At 39.8% G+C, this 17901-nt stretch overlaps 1 protein-coding gene across 12 annotated transcripts in view; it reads right to left on the minus strand.

Moving 5' to 3' along the window:
* SYNE1 (spectrin repeat containing nuclear envelope protein 1) overlaps nucleotides 1-17901 on the minus strand; it is a 479589-nt gene that overhangs the window by 310733 nt on the left and 150955 nt on the right. For all 12 annotated transcript variants that reach the window (XM_075924462.2, XM_075924463.2, XM_075924461.2 and 9 more), the window contains 10 exons: nucleotides 17035-17199; nucleotides 12341-12493; nucleotides 11721-11864; nucleotides 9584-9757; nucleotides 7735-7893; nucleotides 6845-7009; nucleotides 6233-6367; nucleotides 2862-3020; nucleotides 2293-2501; nucleotides 1899-2007 (listed from right to left, as the gene is read on the minus strand). In XM_075924462.2, the coding sequence (XP_075780577.2) occupies nucleotides 1899-2007; nucleotides 2293-2501; nucleotides 2862-3020; nucleotides 6233-6367; nucleotides 6845-7009; nucleotides 7735-7893; nucleotides 9584-9757; nucleotides 11721-11864; nucleotides 12341-12493; nucleotides 17035-17199 (1572 nt within the window). The remainder of the gene's footprint in view (nucleotides 1-1898; nucleotides 2008-2292; nucleotides 2502-2861; nucleotides 3021-6232; nucleotides 6368-6844; nucleotides 7010-7734; nucleotides 7894-9583; nucleotides 9758-11720; nucleotides 11865-12340; nucleotides 12494-17034; nucleotides 17200-17901) is intronic.

Below are 17901 nucleotides of genomic sequence, written 5' to 3' on the forward strand. Positions count from 1 at the left end.
CTTAGGGTAGTCACAAAGACACTTAGTTAGAGCACTTACTTATTAAAATCCCTTCTCTCTCTCAAGTGGAAGGGCAACTAAACTAGGGTTCTCCCACATCCCAGATGAATACACTATCCACTCAAAGTTAAGAGTGTTGTAGTAAGCAAGACATGAAAAGTAATTCTTCTGCTTTACCCTATGCGGCTTAGGCTTCAACTGGAGTATTGTGTCCAGTTTTGGGAGTCACATTTCAGGAAAGATGTGGAGAAATTGGAGTAGGTCCAGAGAAGAGCAACACACAGGATGAAAGGTCTAGAAAACATGACCTATGAGCGAAGATTGAAAGAATCAGGTTTGTCTCCGGAGAAGAGAAGACTGAGAGGGGACTTGATAACAGTTTTTAAGTAACTTAAAAGGTTGTTACAAGGAGGAGGGAGAAAAATTATTCTTCTCAACGCATGGTAAAAGGACAGGAAGCAATGGGCTTAAATTGCAGCCAGGGAGGTTTAGTTGGAATTAGGAAAAACTTCCTGTCAAGGAGGTTATATAGTGGAATAAAATGCTTAGGGAAGTTGTGGAACCTCTATCATTGGATATTTTTAAGAGCAGGTCAGACAAATATCTGTCAGGGACAGTCTAGATGGTGTGTGGTTCTGCCATGAATGCCAGGAACTGAACTTGATGACCTCTAAAGGTTCCTTCCACCTGTATGATTCTATATTTAATATTTTTATTAATGACCTTGTCACAAAAAGTAGGAGTGTTCTAATGAAATTTGCTGATGATATCAAGTTGAGAGGCATAATCAATCCAGAGAAGGATTAGCTATTATACAGGAAGATTCTGATGACTTTGAAGACTGGAGTTAAGAAATTAGATTACATTTAATAGCACAAAATGCAAGGTCTTAGGCTGTAATAATAAGGATTTCTGTTATAAGCTGATGGATTGTCAGTTGAAAGTTACAGTAAAGAAGAGAAAAGGAGTGTGTGGGCCTACCATAGGATGACTATAAGCCACGAGTAATATGTAGCAGTAAAAAAGGCAAATGCAATCCTAAGATTACCAGGCTAGGCATTGCCAGTAGGGGTAGAGGAGTATTATTAGGGTTAAGACGTCATGTGGAATACTGTGTATTGTTCTGGTCACCTATGTTGATTAATTTAAACTGGAACTGGTGCAGAGAAAGGCTACCAGCATGTTCAGAGCTATGAGAGCTCTTATGAGAGGGAACTAGAAGAGTTTGGTTTTATTTAGTCTAGTAAAAAGAAGTCTAAGAGGGGATACAATTATTCTGCATAAGTACATCATATAGGTAAATACGGGAAGGGTGAAGACCTATTTAAGATAAAGGACAATGTTGGCACAAGAACAAACTGATACAAACCATCCATGAACAAATTCAGGATGGAAATTAGAAGAAAGTTTCTAAATATCAGAGGGAACAACTTCCCGCTAAGAGTTGTAGGGGCAGACTACTTAATTGGTTTTAAAAGAGAGCTGGACAAATTTATGAGTGTGACTGATGCTCAGAGTCTAACTCATATGTGGGTTGGCAGGGACTTTTCCTTCAGATCAGACTGGCATTGAACATTAGAGCACTTTGGTCCCTCCTATTCCTTGTCTGTGGCAAACAATAGTTTAATCTCCTGGGGGCTGCAATACTTTGGTCTAATTTTGGTTGTTAAGTTTAGTGTGAGACTGTTGGGTGGTGTCAGACTAGATGATATCATTGTCTCTTCTTCCCTTAAACTCTGCTCTCTGATGTGAAGATAGGTGGTGAGATGGCCCGGTCTCCAGCTTCTCCTTTTGTAGAGGCTATATGCGCTGACTCCATGTAGCTGAACTAATGGGTGGTACCACTGAAATCCAAGGTGGAAATCTCTACCGTATCTGAATATATGCTAAGAACTAACCTCTGTTGCTGTTTTAAATTGTTTGTATTTGGCAGTATCATTGACACCAAGCTTAATCTTCGTTAGCTCACTTTCCTTTGATGAAATCCAATTTGCTAATTCAGAAATTCTGAAATCAAAGAGCACACAACATAAAACATGGTAAAAGTTAGCTGCAAATTACCCTTTATCAAGCCACAATTGCTACTTATTAATGTAAATGAAAAATGGCAGCTGGAAGAAAAACAGATTATTTTGAACCCACTACATAAAATAGAGTTTTCTGTTTTTGAACAAAAAATTATTTACCATTCCTTGAACTGTGTTTTTCTATTACTGGAGTTTTTAAAGACGAGTACATATACTAATTGTTCTGATCCATGCTCGGTCATATACAATGAACAGAACTAGTTACCTATTCTTGTAATCCTTCCACTTATCAGGGTTTTCTTTTAGTTTCACATAGGTCCTATCAATTTGGGATTTAAGTTCCTTGAGGGTTTCTTGGCAGCTTTCCAATGTAACCTTAAGTTGGTCCCATTCTGGGAGCTTTAGGCACAGTTCTTCAATCAGCTGCAGCCTTTTGTCACATAGCAGATAAGGTCCCTTTTCACCAAAGAAAATCTAAAAAGGGGGAAAAAAGCAACAATAACACACTGACCATGCCACAAATCACTATTTTTTTCTTTTACAAAAACTAAGAAGGATCCCAGTTTTTGCAAAGGGATTAAATCAAATTCAGCTTTCCTTTAAGATTTCAAATCTTAATGCATTTAAAAGTTGTTCAGAGAATTTATAAAACCTCCATCCAGGGATCCAATTTACTGTCATGTTTTGCCAGTTTCACTTCACTGAAATCAATAGAGTTGCATCAGTGTGAACCTGCAGTAACTTGCTTGTGTTCTATCAGACCTTGGTTTTTATATCTTGTTTGTATTTGAATGTATTTAAATATGTGTCCACTTGGTGGCATATGGTGCATACCTGGTGCTCTTTGATGGTCTTTTCACTGCCCTCCCTGGATACCAGCTTGTTCTCTCTAGCAAGTTCAGATCTACATTCTTCCACTGTGCTTAGGAATTTGCTTTTCTCTACTTCAATCTTCAGATGGACCAAATGATATGGGGCTTCTGTCTGGAGATCCTATACTCCACGGGGTGGGGGGGTGCAAACAAACACAGGAAGAAAGCATGATTCTCATTCATTCAATGTAAGGCTGCTGAATGAGAATTATAGAACTTTTTAAAAAATGCAACAGAAATCACATGCATGCTATAAAACATGCAGAACAGTTTTTTTCAATATTCACATATGAAGGGAAACAATAGAATTAGATAGAATTATTAGTTGTATACTTAGATCTCAAGCTTTTTTGGGCAGGTACATTCTTTCACATTAGTATGTACAGTGCCTAGCAAAATGAGGTTCTGAGGGCTTGTAAGTGCTACATCCATAAAATAAATAAAGATAATAATATTGTGGTTATATTAACAACAGCCTTCCCCATTCCCACGGCACCTGATAAAATTCAATGGTAAAATTTAGGCCAAGCTGAATGCTTTGGAAAACCTCACTCTAGATATTTAGCTACCTAATGGCACATGCAAGATGGGCTCAAATGGAGAGTTTTGCACTTATCTAGATGTTGAATCTGAACATAGGCATATTCTTAGAGGACTATTTGCAAACTTGGCCCATAAAGTATAATAAAATTGTTCTGTCACTTATCAGTCTTTGCTCAGCCACTTTAGTCTTTGGCAGTAAGCACTGATTAAATTGAAAGGCTAATCTATTAACAATTAGGTTTATTAGTGTTCCTACAGTAGCTACAAGCAGTTCTGCTTCAGTGGGAGCATGAAAAGGCTAGGTGATATTATCGCCAGCACTAACAGTAACACCGGCACCATCTCTTATTTTGCTTACCCAACACTTCCCATTATAAAACTTGGTTTTCCGATGCCTGCAACTTTTACAAACTTTAACTCTTCTGGCTGAAATTTTCCACGTGAGACGTCGCTCTCAGATTAATGATTTAAAAAAAAATCAGCCAAAACAATTCAGCTATTTCCAAGAATGAGACTATGGAAAAGTCAGAGTCTGGGCACTGGAACTGAGAGTTGTGGGGGACGGGGAGAGGGAGGGAGGGAGGAAGGAGGGAAGGTTGGAACAGGTTTGGCAAGAAGACTGTGACTCCGGGATGTAAAACTGGGAGAAAGTAGATTCAGGATGGAAGATAAAGGTGGAGTTTGGATGAGGACTCTGGAGAGAGACTGAGCCCCTGACTGGGCAATGGGAAGAAGGTTGGGTGGAGCAGAGACACATCTAAAAAGCAGCTAGGCTTTAAGGGGAAAACTGAGACAAGTAGGTGGCTGGTGGGGAGACACAGAGAGTGGCGTTCAAGGAGGAGGGAGACAGACTGGGAACCCATGGTAAGTGGGAATGTGAGCAGGGGATGACTAAAGGCTGGGAGAAGAGAGCTACTCCAATGAGGAGTAGAGAGGGGGAAACTGGTATTGGCCAGGCAAGGAGACTCAAAGTAAAAAGCTAGGGAGAGAGAAGGAAATGACAGGTCAAGGAGACCAGATCATAGGCATGAGGGAGGGAGACTGCTATTGGTAATCCAGTGGAACAGATTACAACTGACTGGGAATGGAGACTGGGACTGAAATGAGAAACCTGAGGAGTGGAGACAGGATAGGTGAGAGGAGTGAGACTGCTGAGGAGCTAGGAGTTGGAAAGAGATAGGATTGGGACAAGAGAAGGGTGGAAGGGATGTAACAAAAGGTGTCATGCTAAGAAGGAATCAGGCAGAAGGGTCCCTGCCCTAGAGCACAAATCCCTTTCTAATCTGAAATGGAACCCAAGATTCCTGGGACTCCTCATTCCTGAGGAATGATGTCAGGAAATGTCTATGAAACCCACTGACAAAGTGTGTATTTCTTCCACCTGTTGTCCTGGCCCATATAGAGGATCAGTTACTCTATTAGCTCAAGCAACAGAGGGTTATGTGGAGGGATATAAATGTTCCAACTCTGCTGCAGATCCATGGGTGTCAGCATGATGCCAGATGATTGGATTTTTTCAGTTTGCTTTAGGACACCGCCCTCATTTGTTTCAGAACTGGAATGTGAGTTGGTAGGGGATCACAGGAGAACGGTGGGTCTCATCAGTTAGAGAGTTGAATTTGTGCCTGGAAAACTGTCCACCAAGTTTCTATATGATGGTGGGCAGCTCACTTACACTAAACTCTTCACAAGTGGTCACTGACAGAGTGGAGGCAATGGATGAGTGTTCTTATTGCATCATCTGCCAGTACATGACAGCACTCAGGGAAGCTAATAATCCAACCAGCAAGCTGAATTCTGCAAGCACCAGCACAAAGAATCCCAGCAATGTCATCACCAACAACCTCAACATACAGACCGATGACTCGTATGTAATTGGACCAGCTCTACGTATCTTATAATTCAACATCGTGGGACTGACAGTAGCCAACAGTGTTCTTCCTCATCAATATTTTACATGCTGAATAAATACTAATTGCATGTTCCTAAATCTCAGGATGCCCAAATTGTGATCCTGGGGTTTGATTTGCAGCAGTGCTGGGTACTCAAAGGAGCAAATGAAGACAATGAGGACTGTGTTTGAGTATATAAAGATGCCAAAGCAGTATACTACTAAATAGTCTGAAAAATCAAGTCCTAGGTTTTTCAAATTGAGCAAAGTGTTTGACTTAAATTCTTTTGTGCCTTAGTTCCCATTTTTTCTAATGGAGATATTCTTCTCACCTTACAGGTGTTTTGTGAAGATAAGCTTACTATTGTCTACGAAGCACTCAGATATCATAGTGGTGAGTGACACAAGAATGCCCAGGGAAGAAATTAATAATTCTGTCTCAGTCTGAATAGCGTACAATAACCAAGGCTTAAAGCCACACACTAAACCATGAGAGAAAAAAGAAAATATTGAAGAGCTATTATGTAAGTGAACACTGTCCAGTTTGTGTTCTGAATTACACAGGCATCCTCTAGAAAAAGTGGTATGTGACCATGTAATTAAATATTGCGTCATAATGCATATGCACAAGAGGGATTGCCCAAGGAAGTTTCATCTTGGCATTTCTGTTACTTTTTGAGTGCTCCACTTTGCAACTGTAATAATAATGTTTTAACAGTTTTGTGTAATTGTATTTACCTTTACAGGCCATTGCCTGTCTCTTTCTCTTTATAGGGAGAGGAAAGAGGAATAAAAAGGACAAGACGTTCACAGTTTACAATCACAACATATTGCGTGGGCACCTGGGACTCTTGAGCTATTCAGTTTACTAATTCTAGAGTTCTCATTTAAATACTAACTTTCCACTGCTTATGGAGTTTCCTAACTGCTTCCTGCAGGCTGTGTTGTTCTTGCTCAGGAAGGATGTCAGTAAGTTCATCACAAGCTTTCAGGAAGGCGTTAAGTACTCTCTGGTCCAACTGGCTGAAAAATTCCTGATATTGAAAGAAAAGGTTAGAAGTTAACTTGCTTAATGTTGTTGATATGGAAACAAGCAGGAATGAAGTTCAGAATTACATAGTCTATATCACACAAGTTCTCTTGCAACATGGCAAGTAGCTGCATTAAAAAGATTCAAGTTAAGAAATGGTACAATATGTAGCAGGAATTTTGAGCTATTCCTGAATAATTTTGAAGAGAATCAACTCCTCATATACATATTAGTAACTAAATAGAGTTGACAACTTATACACATAGGATTTTTCACTGAAACAGTATTTTTAAAGAGCAATAAAAGTAAAAATATTTCTGGTTAGCTTATTTACTTAAACAGAACTCCTTTTTTTCCACAGTAGGTCCTTCTGAGCAGTCTAATATTGGATTCCATGTCGTTTATAAGATTAAATAAATTTGATACTACGGTAACATGTTTGTTGTTAAAATCTACATAGTGACTGCAATGACCTACTCACAGTATGTTTCCTGAGAAGTTCTTCAGGATTTCCCTTTTCTTCCAGGCAGCCATGGGCAATCTGTAGTACTTTCTCTAGTTCTGCCCTGGATTCCTCAAATTTTTTCATCAAACGACTATTTGCTTCAACATATTTTCTCCAGTCACCAGTTTTCTTGACCATATCCTACATTACAAGTGAAGAAAAATGGCCTTGTATTTTTCTCCATATTATTTTATGAATTATTATTTTTATTGACTATATCCATAGTCCCTCACTAAAATACTTCCTGCTGAAACTGTCTTTTGGGTCTGTGACGTTCACAGTTTCTCCTCCGGTACCTAAGAGCTCTAAACCATCACAAAAAATAAACACTAAAAAATATTTTCTATACCTTAACTAGCTCCACATCTCTTGCAGCAAGAAGCATGAAAATACCAACAATGGCAACAACCCTGCCCAACACAGACACTATAAAGAACAGTGGTTGTCAAACTTTTGAAGCTGAGCCTCCTACTTAGTGTTATAATTTTTGGTTGTGTCCCCATCCTAACCTAGACAAAAACAGACATGCAAAAGTATGTTTCATAGCCTACTCATAAACCTAACTGAAACCTTAACACAATTTACTCAAATTACAAATGTACAGATACTTTATTGTGAAGGGTGGCCCTGTGTCTTGAGTGGACAGTTTTTTAAAAAAAACTGATAGTCTGAGGTTGTCCTCCACTTCCAGTCTCGGAAGGTCTTTCTTTAGCACTGCCAAAGCACAGAATCCATCCCAGAAGTCTACAAAACTCCACAAGTCCCCGAGTCTGATTCAGCTGGCCTAGTCCAACCACAGGTTCTTCTCTGCACAATAGACATACCTAAAAGATTTTCAAAAATATACTAAGTAGTAACAAAAATACCTGAAAAGTAACCTGGATTTCTGTGACCTTCTTCTGAAGCATCAATGAATTGAAATGTTGTAACATCTTACTCGAAGCCACAAACTTCAAAATGCCCTGACTGTTTCTCTCAATCAGGGACAAGGCTTTCTTGCAGTTTTCTTGGTATGCTACCAAATCCTGAAAGAAAGAAACAAACAATTCTGTTCTGGCCAGGAACAAAGGTAGGAAAACTTCAGGAAAAAACCCAAGAGGGGCACTTTTGACTTTTTGACCATAAGAAAGTTCAAGTGGTCAAGAGCAGTTTAAACAAGACATTACAGAGAATATTGTAGATCCTGAAAACCCTTTCTAGAGGTGCTGAGACAAAGCCCCATGCACAGGAATTCATTCCTGAACAGCTCACAGTATAGGATCTGTATGGGGAGTTTTACAAAATGCAGGGGTCTTTTCTGGCTGTGTGATTTTGTCATTTACTCTTGATTTAGGTGTTATTTATATCTATACCCATGGTATCAACTGCGAAACAGATGACCCATTTATGCGGTGAATAGATAAAAGAGTGATAGCTTTCCACAGCTTGCTAAAATGTTTACACACATGGTCCTTACCTTCTAGCAATCCAATTATTGGAATTTAAATGACAACAAATTGTTAGAGAAGAGAATCAGTGATTACAACAACATGAATAAGAAAAAAAAACTATGAATTCTTAGAAGAGGAAAGCACAAGTGTGACCCTCTACTATTTAATGAACTAACTATTCCAGGATCTACTCAGCAGAAGTCAGCAGCTGCTATATATTCTCAGTTCCATGACTAGTAAATCCTTTTAGCAAAAATAAGCCATTTACTTCAATTATGATGTCAGAGCTATGGTAATCAAAAGGCCAGTGACTTTAGACTGATGAGTTCTCCTCAGTCTGCAGCCCTGACACGAGTTTCATTTGGTGTTTGTGCTCAGACAGGGATAAGATTTGTTCAGAAAAGTGAGGGAGTTTAGATCAAGGCTGGATCTCACATGCACAGTCGAGCTTAGCAGCCCAATATTATTTTTCTATCAAAGACATAGCTACAAGTCAGTGGTGGAGCACAGGCCTCCCTGACTAACCTGTGGCTTACTTCTTTATAGTCATTGCCATTATAACACTTTCTAATTGTTCTTTCAGATATTGCACTAACTCCATTATTTTCTTAACAACAGTATCTCCCTGTACTTGACTCTAATGCTACAGCCCTGGAACATTCCAGCCTTACATTAAAGATGTAAGAGGTCAACCTAAGATATTTTCTTTCAGATCCAATATGTCCTTCAAGGTAAATACCATTGTTGAACAGTGAATTCCTCTGAAAAGACACCGTGTCCTTGCAGGAAAGGCAGAAATTTAAGATTCCATTTCACTATTTCCGTCCCCCGCCCAAAGCTTCAAAGAAAACTCTTGTCAGAAATGTGGGAAACCCACCAAAATCCATGGACACCGATGGGAGTTCCTACACATTCGCAAGGAAATCCTAATCTTCACTGATGCTGTGTGCAATTGTGTGAGGGCCTGAACTAGTTTCCTTTGAAATCAAAGGAAAGTCTCCCACTGATTTCAGTGGGAAATGAATCAGGACCCATATGAAGAGAAATCCACTTTAGGTTTGTGGCGAAGTTGGTGGGCAGAGCTGAACTGTAGAGATGGCAACTGTATTCCAAAGAAAGTGTTTAAATAATATTAAAGGAAGGTAAGGAAATGGCCCCTCAAATAAGAATTGCTCCTCAATTCTCGCCAATCCAGAGTCCTAACAATCTAATGTGTTGCATAAACGCACACAGAGAGCATCTTATATTTTCCACATAGGGTTTTGTGTTTTTTTTTTAAACTTACCTGGTGGTTTTGCTTAAAAACATTAGGAGGTTGCATTTCAGGATCTCGGGCAGAAATTATTTCATTGACTTTCTCAAGAGACTCATAAAAATATGTAATTTGTTTTTCTAATTCTTCCAATGGAGACAACAACTGCTGAGCTTCGTAGAGTAGGACAGGACAATGCTCCTTAGTCTTTTGGTAACAAAGAAAAAAATCTCATTACAACAGAAAGTGAGTGAAATGCAACCATTCCTTGTACATTGCTTTTCATAAGCCCATCCCTCTTTTAAAGGTAAATCGTTTTAAGACTTAATTCTTAAGCAAAAATTATCATTAATATCAAGTACTTCAAGATCTGATCTTAAAACAGTAAAAACTTCTTGCTACTTACATTCCATCCATAGCTATTTTAACATATGTGCACTAGATATCATTTGAACATTTGTGTGAGACATCTTGTATTCTCCTTTACATTATTTGATATCTTCTGGCTCGTGGTCTCTCTCCTGCATTTCTCTTCTTCCCCTTCCACCTCCCTCCTTTTCTCTTCCATTCTGTCCTTTTCACACTCACTTTTTCTACATATACCTTCTTTTTTCCACTTCTTTTGTTTCTTATTTTTCATTCTCTACATTGTCTCTTGCTCAAACCTGCATCTCTTGCCCAGGAGTTTCACATATGTATGATCTGCAAGATCATCTCTCACATACTTTACCTCTTCTGTTCTCCATCACTGTCATTCATTGCTCCATCACTAGAGATTTTTAAGAGTGGGTTAGACAAAACACCTGTCAGGGAAGGTCTAGATGGTGCTTGGTTGTACCATGAGTGCAGGGGACTGCATTTGATGAACTTTCAAGGTTCCAGTTCTATAATTTTATGATCGCATCTCATTTAGTGAGGTGAATTTAAACTATTTTATTTGTTCAGATGATTATATTGACAACGGGTCTTTGAGTTTTGTGTCTCTATGCATCTGTGTTTTTGTTTGTATTGTTACACCTATATATTTCTCTGTAGACCCCAACAACAGAGTAAATTGGGTGGGATTCTTGACCATTTTTAATTGAACAAAAATGCTCACCCTCTCACTATGACACAGTGGGTGTGCTTTTTGGGACAGCCTGGCAGTTTAAAAGTAGTGCAAGAGGAATGATACAAGCTGAGGTTCCATGCTCAGGCTTAAGTTCCATGAGATGATAAAAGTAAGAAAGAGTATCTCATATATAATAAAACCATCTATTCAGCTCAGAAGTAGTGTTAATGACAGGAAGCTGCATAACACTCTCAGGGTATGTCTACACTACCACCCTAGTTCGAACTAGGGTGGTTAATGTAGTCATACGAACTTACAAATGAAGCCCGGGATTTGAATTTCCCGGGCTTCATTTGCATGTTGCCGGGTGCCGCCATTTTTAAATGTCCGCTAGTGCGGACTCCGTGCCCGCGGCTACATGCGGCACGAACTAGGTAGTTCGGACTAGGCTTCCTATTCCGAACTATCTGTACGCCTCGTTCCACGTACAACCTGGCTGGAACTGGCACACAGTCTACATGAATACACCTGAAACATAATATTATATATAACATCAATGATTTTTCCCAAGTTCATGCATTAAACTGAGTTTGGTAGCTCCAATACTTCAGTTATACCAAAAACAAAAGAAATCACACACATCAACAAGCTAGTACAATAAGTTTCCTTTTTAAATAAATTGCCCATGCTCAGAAATGTCATTTTAGTACAGAATCATATGGACAAAACTAGGATTGTTTTAATGATGAAAAACAAAATTCAAATTAGGAGGACTAAGATATGGCTTGCATTTTATCTAATCACCTTGGTTAGATAAAAGGGGAATGGTGTGGAGGGGGAGAAGAGATTTTTCACATAAATAGTTTAGGTTTTCGCTCACATCCTTTTGAAATAAAGAGGATTAACATCAGAATGTAGTTTTGGCTTTATAAAAACTCATTGTGCGAAACAAACCATAAGCAGCCAATATTAGGCCTGGTTCAGATATGGGTCCTATTTTACGGAGTCCCCTGAGTTTTGGGTTTGGTGGGTATTTCACTAAATGCTTCCTATATGGCCCATCTTTAATCATAAGTCCAACAGTAAACATACTACACATCAGAAAAGGTATTCTAGGACCTTGCTTAGCTGTGCTTTGATCCCTGCCATAGTTGCAAGCATTTCATTGACTTCTTCTTGAGGAACTTCCTTTGTAACAAGCTGTGCTGTCCTTGTAATTATCTTGTACTGAGCTTCCATCACAGGCACCTTCTGTTTAATATCCTGCAACAAATATTTCAACAAGTACTGTTATGAATTCACATGGCACATCAGCTTGATCTCACAATAGTTGTAGGTGATAGATTCAGCTCCTATGGACATCAATGGGATGTTTTCCATTGACTTCTGTGAGCATTGGACGAGGTGCAGAATGTATTATATATATGCTAAACAAAGGAGCTCATCTCCAAAGCTCTGTCTTAAAGTTCAACATTCAACTCATCTGATGTGTGAATATTTGAGTTCAGAATATCTAGAGACATTCCTGCTTATTGCACTGGAAGTGTGTTCCAGAAATGTCACTAACACAGTGCAATTATTTAGATTACCTAAAACACAAAATGCACCAGTGTAGCATAAAAGTGTTTATAATGGTTATGTAAATAAATAATCTTCCAGTCCTCTCCTAAAATTAAATAGTTAAATCATTCTCTCTTTGTGGAAAGTGGGGGGGAGGAGGCGAGAGAGAAGATACTCACCTCCAAACCTTGGACAAACATCTTGACATTTAGAAAGGCCACTTCCACAGGCACAGAAAATTTTCCATTAGCACAATCAGCAAAGGTTGACAAGGTAGCAACCCCATCCAAGTATTCCTTCCTTATTCTGTCAAGTTCATCTGCTCGAGCATACTATGAAAAATGGAAAATAAAAGCACAGAGAACATGTCAAAATAATCAGTGCTGCTGCTTAAAGGAAATTAGATTAGGAGTAACTGTTTAATTTTTCTTCTATTTATGTTCAGCATGATTTGCTATAATATTTTAAGTTAAGGGCCCAGTAAGTGGTTGATTGTTTTTCACTTTTAATATTGATAACTGATGAACATGGTTTTATTTTTGGAAAAACCTGTTTACATACTTCACCTCCACCCAAATGGCACTCACTTACAGATGTTAACATTTGTATCGACTACATGATTAGTCATTAAGGAAAAATGCTCTGTTCCTGTTCACGCTCGTCCAGGATGTATTCTTACAGTGGTTCTGCAGTTTAAATGTAGAAGGAGCTGGGCGCAGCCTGGCTTCTATTGCATTTAAGCTGCAGAACCACAGCAGGGGTAGGTCTAGGACAGAGCTGGGACCACTGTGGCTTTGGCATTTTAAATGTAGTAAGAGCTGCTGAGGGGGTAGCTCATGAACCCGGCACAAGCTGGGACTGAACAATCCCAGCTTGCTGCATGGCTTTTGTTCCAGGTGCAGCAGCTCCTGCTTATGGCAGTCCAGGCTGGTAGCCTCCCCTACTGCCCCTCTCCCCACTGCTGCCTGTGACAGAGGCAAGAGCATGGAGGGGGGGCAGGCGGCACCAGGGAGATGGCATACAGAGGCAGCAAGGTGGGGAGAAACGAGTAGTTGAGTACTAGACTACTCACATCCCTAGCTCACTTCAGTACCACCCAGAAAGAAAACCCAAACACATTTTCAAGTTTGGATCACTTTGAAAATTCCTCCTTTCTTTTCCTGGTTTCTGAAGTGGGCCTAACTCACCAACTCACACCTTCAGACCTATCAGAAGCCTTTTATCCAGCCTGAGCACTAACTTTCTCTCAAATAGTGATAGGAAAATGCAATTAGACTGTGAGGATTCTCAGTCGCTGAAACCCTCTGTGTCTCTGGGGATTTGGTTTAATGAAATGGCAAACGGGGTAGTCTCTCCTCTAAGCAGGGGTGGCCCGTGAGCCTAGGCAGACTAGACGGTCGCCTAGGGAGCCGCCAGCCTGGGCACCCGATGATGATGTCACAGCCATTGATGGCCGTGCAGGCGAGGGCGCTAATTGCACCTTCCGCCTAGGGCGCCAGCTGCCGCAACCTGGCTCAGGCCACTGCTGTCTCTAAGGTCTGGTGCTATTCCCTTCACATTCTCTGCATTGTTGACAGCGTTTGACTGTGGAGCTATTCACAGCAGGAAATATGAATGCATCAGCAACTGCAGTTTAACCGAGGGAGAGACAACCAAACAAAACTGGGGAGTCTGAGAGAACTTAGGACAGAGAATAAAGTCGCGGAATTAGTTGATGGCTGGGAGGAAGGAAGAACTCAGGAACTGTTAGAGGATACAAAATAGAATCATAGGATATTAGAACTGGAAGGGACCTTGAGAGGTCACCAAATCCAATCCCCTGCCCTCATGGCAGGACCAAGCACCTTCTAGATCATCCCTGATGGATTCTTATCTAATCTGCTCTTGAATATCTCCAGTAATGGAGATTCCACAACTTCCCTAGGCAATTTATTCCAGTGTTTAACCACACTGACAGTTAGGAAGTTTTTCATAATGTTCAAAATTATCTTCCCTTGCTACAATTTACACCCATTGCTTCTTGTCCTATCCTCAGAGGCCAAGGAGAACAATTTTTCTCCCACCTCCTCGTAACACCATTTTAGATACTTGAAAACTGCTATCATGTCAGTCTTTTTTTTTTTCTAAATTAAACAAGCCTAATACTTTCAGTTTTTCCTCATAAGTCATGTTTTCTAGACCTTTAATCATTTTTGTTGCTCTTCTCTGGACCTTCTCCAATTTCTCCACATCTTTTCTTGAATTTGAACTTTTTCCTCATAAGTCATGTTTTCTAGACCTTTAATAATTTTTGTTGCTCTTCTCTGGACCTTCTCCAATTTCTCCACATCTTTTCTTGAATTTGAACTTCCAGAACTGGACACAATACTCCAACTGAGGCCTAATTAATGCAGAGTAGAGCAAAAGAATGAATTCTCATGTCTTGCTCACAACAAGATTGGGGATTGTTAATCAGCCTAGAATCATGTTTGCTTTTTTTGCAATAGTGTCACGCTCTTGATTCATATTTAGCTTATGGTCCACTATGACCCCTGAATACCTTTCTGCAGTACTCCCCCCTAGAGAGTCACTTCCTATTCTGTATATGTGAAACTGATTGTTCTTTCCTAAGTGGAGCACTTTGTATTTATTCTTATTAAACTTCATTCTATTTACCTCAGACTATTTCTCTACTTTATCCAGATCATTTTGAATTTTGACCCTTTTCTCCAAATCACTTGCAACCTCTCCTAGCTTTGTATCACCTGCAAACTTAACAAGCATACTCTCTATGCCATCATCTAAATTGTTGATGAAGATAATGAACAGAACCAGTCCCAAAAGAGACCCCTGAGGAACCCCACATGTTATGCCCTTCCAGCAATAACTACTCTCTGGGAATGGTTATCCAGCTAGTTATCAACAAACTAGGGAAATACTACCTAGGGGTACGTCTACACTACCCCGCTAATTCGAACTAGCGGGGTAATGTAGGCATACCGCACTTGCAAATGAAGCCCGGGATTTGAATTTCCCGGGCTTCATTTGCATAAGCGGGGAGCCGCCATTTTTAAAACCCCGCTGGTTCGAACCCCGTGCAGCGCGGCTACACGGGGCACAAACTAGGTAGTTCGAACTAGGTTTCCTAGTTCAAACTACCGTTACTCCTCGTGAAATGAGGAGTAACGGTAGTTCGAACTAGGAAGCCTAGTTCGAACTACCTAGTTCGTGCCCCGTGTAGCCGCACTGCACGGGGTTCGAACCAGCGGGGTTTTAAAAATGGCGGCTCCCCGCTTATGCAAATGAAGCCCGGGAAATTCAAATCCCGGGCTTCATTTGCAAGTGCGGTATGCCTACATTACCCTCCTAGTTCGAACTAGGAGGGTAGTGTAGACATACCCTAGATGGGGTTACTATAAGGTGGATGCATAACTGGCTGGATAAAAATGTTGTGACAAGAATAGATGGGAAAGAATTGAATGATAGAGCGCTTAGAAGTTCGTGGAGAAGGATGGGGAACCGGAGTGCAGAGAAAGCCGCAAAATGTGCAGGAGAGCATTCAAACTTTGGGGATTAGGGTTTCCCAAGTAAACACTACCAATAACTAGCAAAATAATAAAGCTATGACTATGCTACAGGCAACAGTTTGCAAGATTTTAAAAATACGAGCCAAATGAGTATTTTATTTATTTGATTAATTGACAGCAATGGAAACACTCATGTTAGTAAAGAAAACAGGATTTGGGCTCAGGTAAAGAGACAAAAGTAATTAAAAAAATTCATTAGCCATATGATTATTTCAATCTAGTAATTTAAATGTATATATAAGGCTGTCAAATACTTAGTGTAAGTTATATCCCACATCTTTCCTCATGGGCTATGTCTAGACTGGCCCCTTCTCCGGAAGAGGCATGCAAAGCAGGCAAGTCAGAATAGGGAAATCCGTGGGGGATTTAAATATCCCCCGCGGGATTTAAATAAACATGGCCGCCGCTTTTTTTCCGGCTTGAGGAAAAGCCGGAAAAGAGCGTCTAGACTGGCGCGATCCTCCGGAATAAAGCCCTTTCTCCTACTTTCAAGTAGGAATAAGAGATCCTCCGGAAAAGGGCTTTATTCCGGAGGATCGTGCCAGTCTAGACGCTCTTTTCCGGCTTTTCCCCAAGACGGAAAAAAAGCAGCGGCCATGTTTATTTAAATCCCGCGGGGGATATTTAAATCCCCCACGGATTTCCCTATTCTGACTTGCCTGCTTTGCATGCCTCTTCCGGAGAAGGGGCCAGTCTAGACGTAGCCATGCTGTTCTCAAGATAATGTTGATTTCCCAACTAGGTGAGTCTCTTTCCTGAAGCGAGTTTTTTTTGCTCTCAGTGCCTTGTAATAACAACAGTGATGTCAGCATAGCTTTAGTAATGGGATTGGTTGATTGATGTGTGCTGCCTCTACTGCTGATTAGCTTCAACCCTATGACATGTGGGTGAAAGTCTCATTAAAAAAAGCGTTAGATGTATCCACTCAGACTAGGGCTAAATTTGGCTCTGTAGATTCTACCCATATAATGACTATTTTTTTTAAATAATTTTAATTTCTCAACAATAGAGAATATGCATTTTTTTTAAAAAATCAAGGTCAAAGACTACAGAGATAAGCTGCAAACTATGTTTGGTGATGAACTTGAATAAAGTCATTTCTAGCCACGTTTCTAAAAGGGTATAAATTCAACCAATGATTCTGGTAGCATGCATTGATTTCTGATTTACATATTCTATATATTTATATTAGACATGGCCCTTGGACTCCTAGTAAATTGTCCATGTAGGCTTTAGCATTGTGAATCTTAGGCAGCTTTGTTGTATTACAATGGAAATTTAAATACAAGAATCATAACAATACATACTTGCTTAACTTTCATAAACAACTCTCTCCATCTTCCATTTAGTAGCAGCAGCTGTTGTTTAAGATCTCTGGATATGGTCTCATCACAAGTTTCAATAAGGAAGTTACCAGCATCATTCATAGTTGTGTGCTGCTGGATCCAATGAGGTAAATGTCGGAAAAAATCCTAAACAAAATATAACCAACATACTGATGTCACTCTCTTAAGGTCTAGTACTGCATCTTGACAATATCTGTGACCAGAAGTAAATTATGTTACCTTCTGTTAGCAGCACAAGGGTGGCATTATACCAGTGTTTCTTAAACTGTGTTCCTTGGCACACCGGTGTGCCTCGAGGCAGTCAGAGGTGCGCCACAGAGAACAAGAGATTTCAAAATGGCCACCCTTAAAGGAGGCAGGCGACTTTTTTTTTTTGCTCAACTTTTCCCCCACACTTTTTTCCTCAATAACTTTCCCCCCAACTTTTTTGTTTGGTTGGTTTTTGCTCAACAAAAAATCCTTGGTATTCCTCATAAAAAAAAATTGTTTGGTGTTCCTTGGACTTAAAAGTTTAAGAAACACTGCACTGTACACTTATGTTCAGATTTTGTTTTAACACATATATGTAGATTATACATTCACACACAAAGATTATATCAAGGTTTCATTTCAAACACTATATACACAAACTACATATATCAGTTACCCGGGTGGTAAATTCCATTAATCATGTATTGGACTCTCTCATCTACCCATTTATCTACCAGTGACAAACTACCGTGACAACTTTTATAGGCATAATTTTTGTTCAAACATGAGAATGCTCCTTTGTTCCTCAACTCAAGGTACTTAATTTCTTAAAAAAAAAAAAAAAACTGGCTCATGGCC

This window comes from Pelodiscus sinensis, chromosome 3, assembly GCF_052426305.1.
Source record: "Pelodiscus sinensis isolate ZL-2025 chromosome 3, ASM5242630v1, whole genome shotgun sequence".
Classification (NCBI taxonomy): domain Eukaryota; kingdom Metazoa; phylum Chordata; order Testudines; family Trionychidae; genus Pelodiscus; species Pelodiscus sinensis.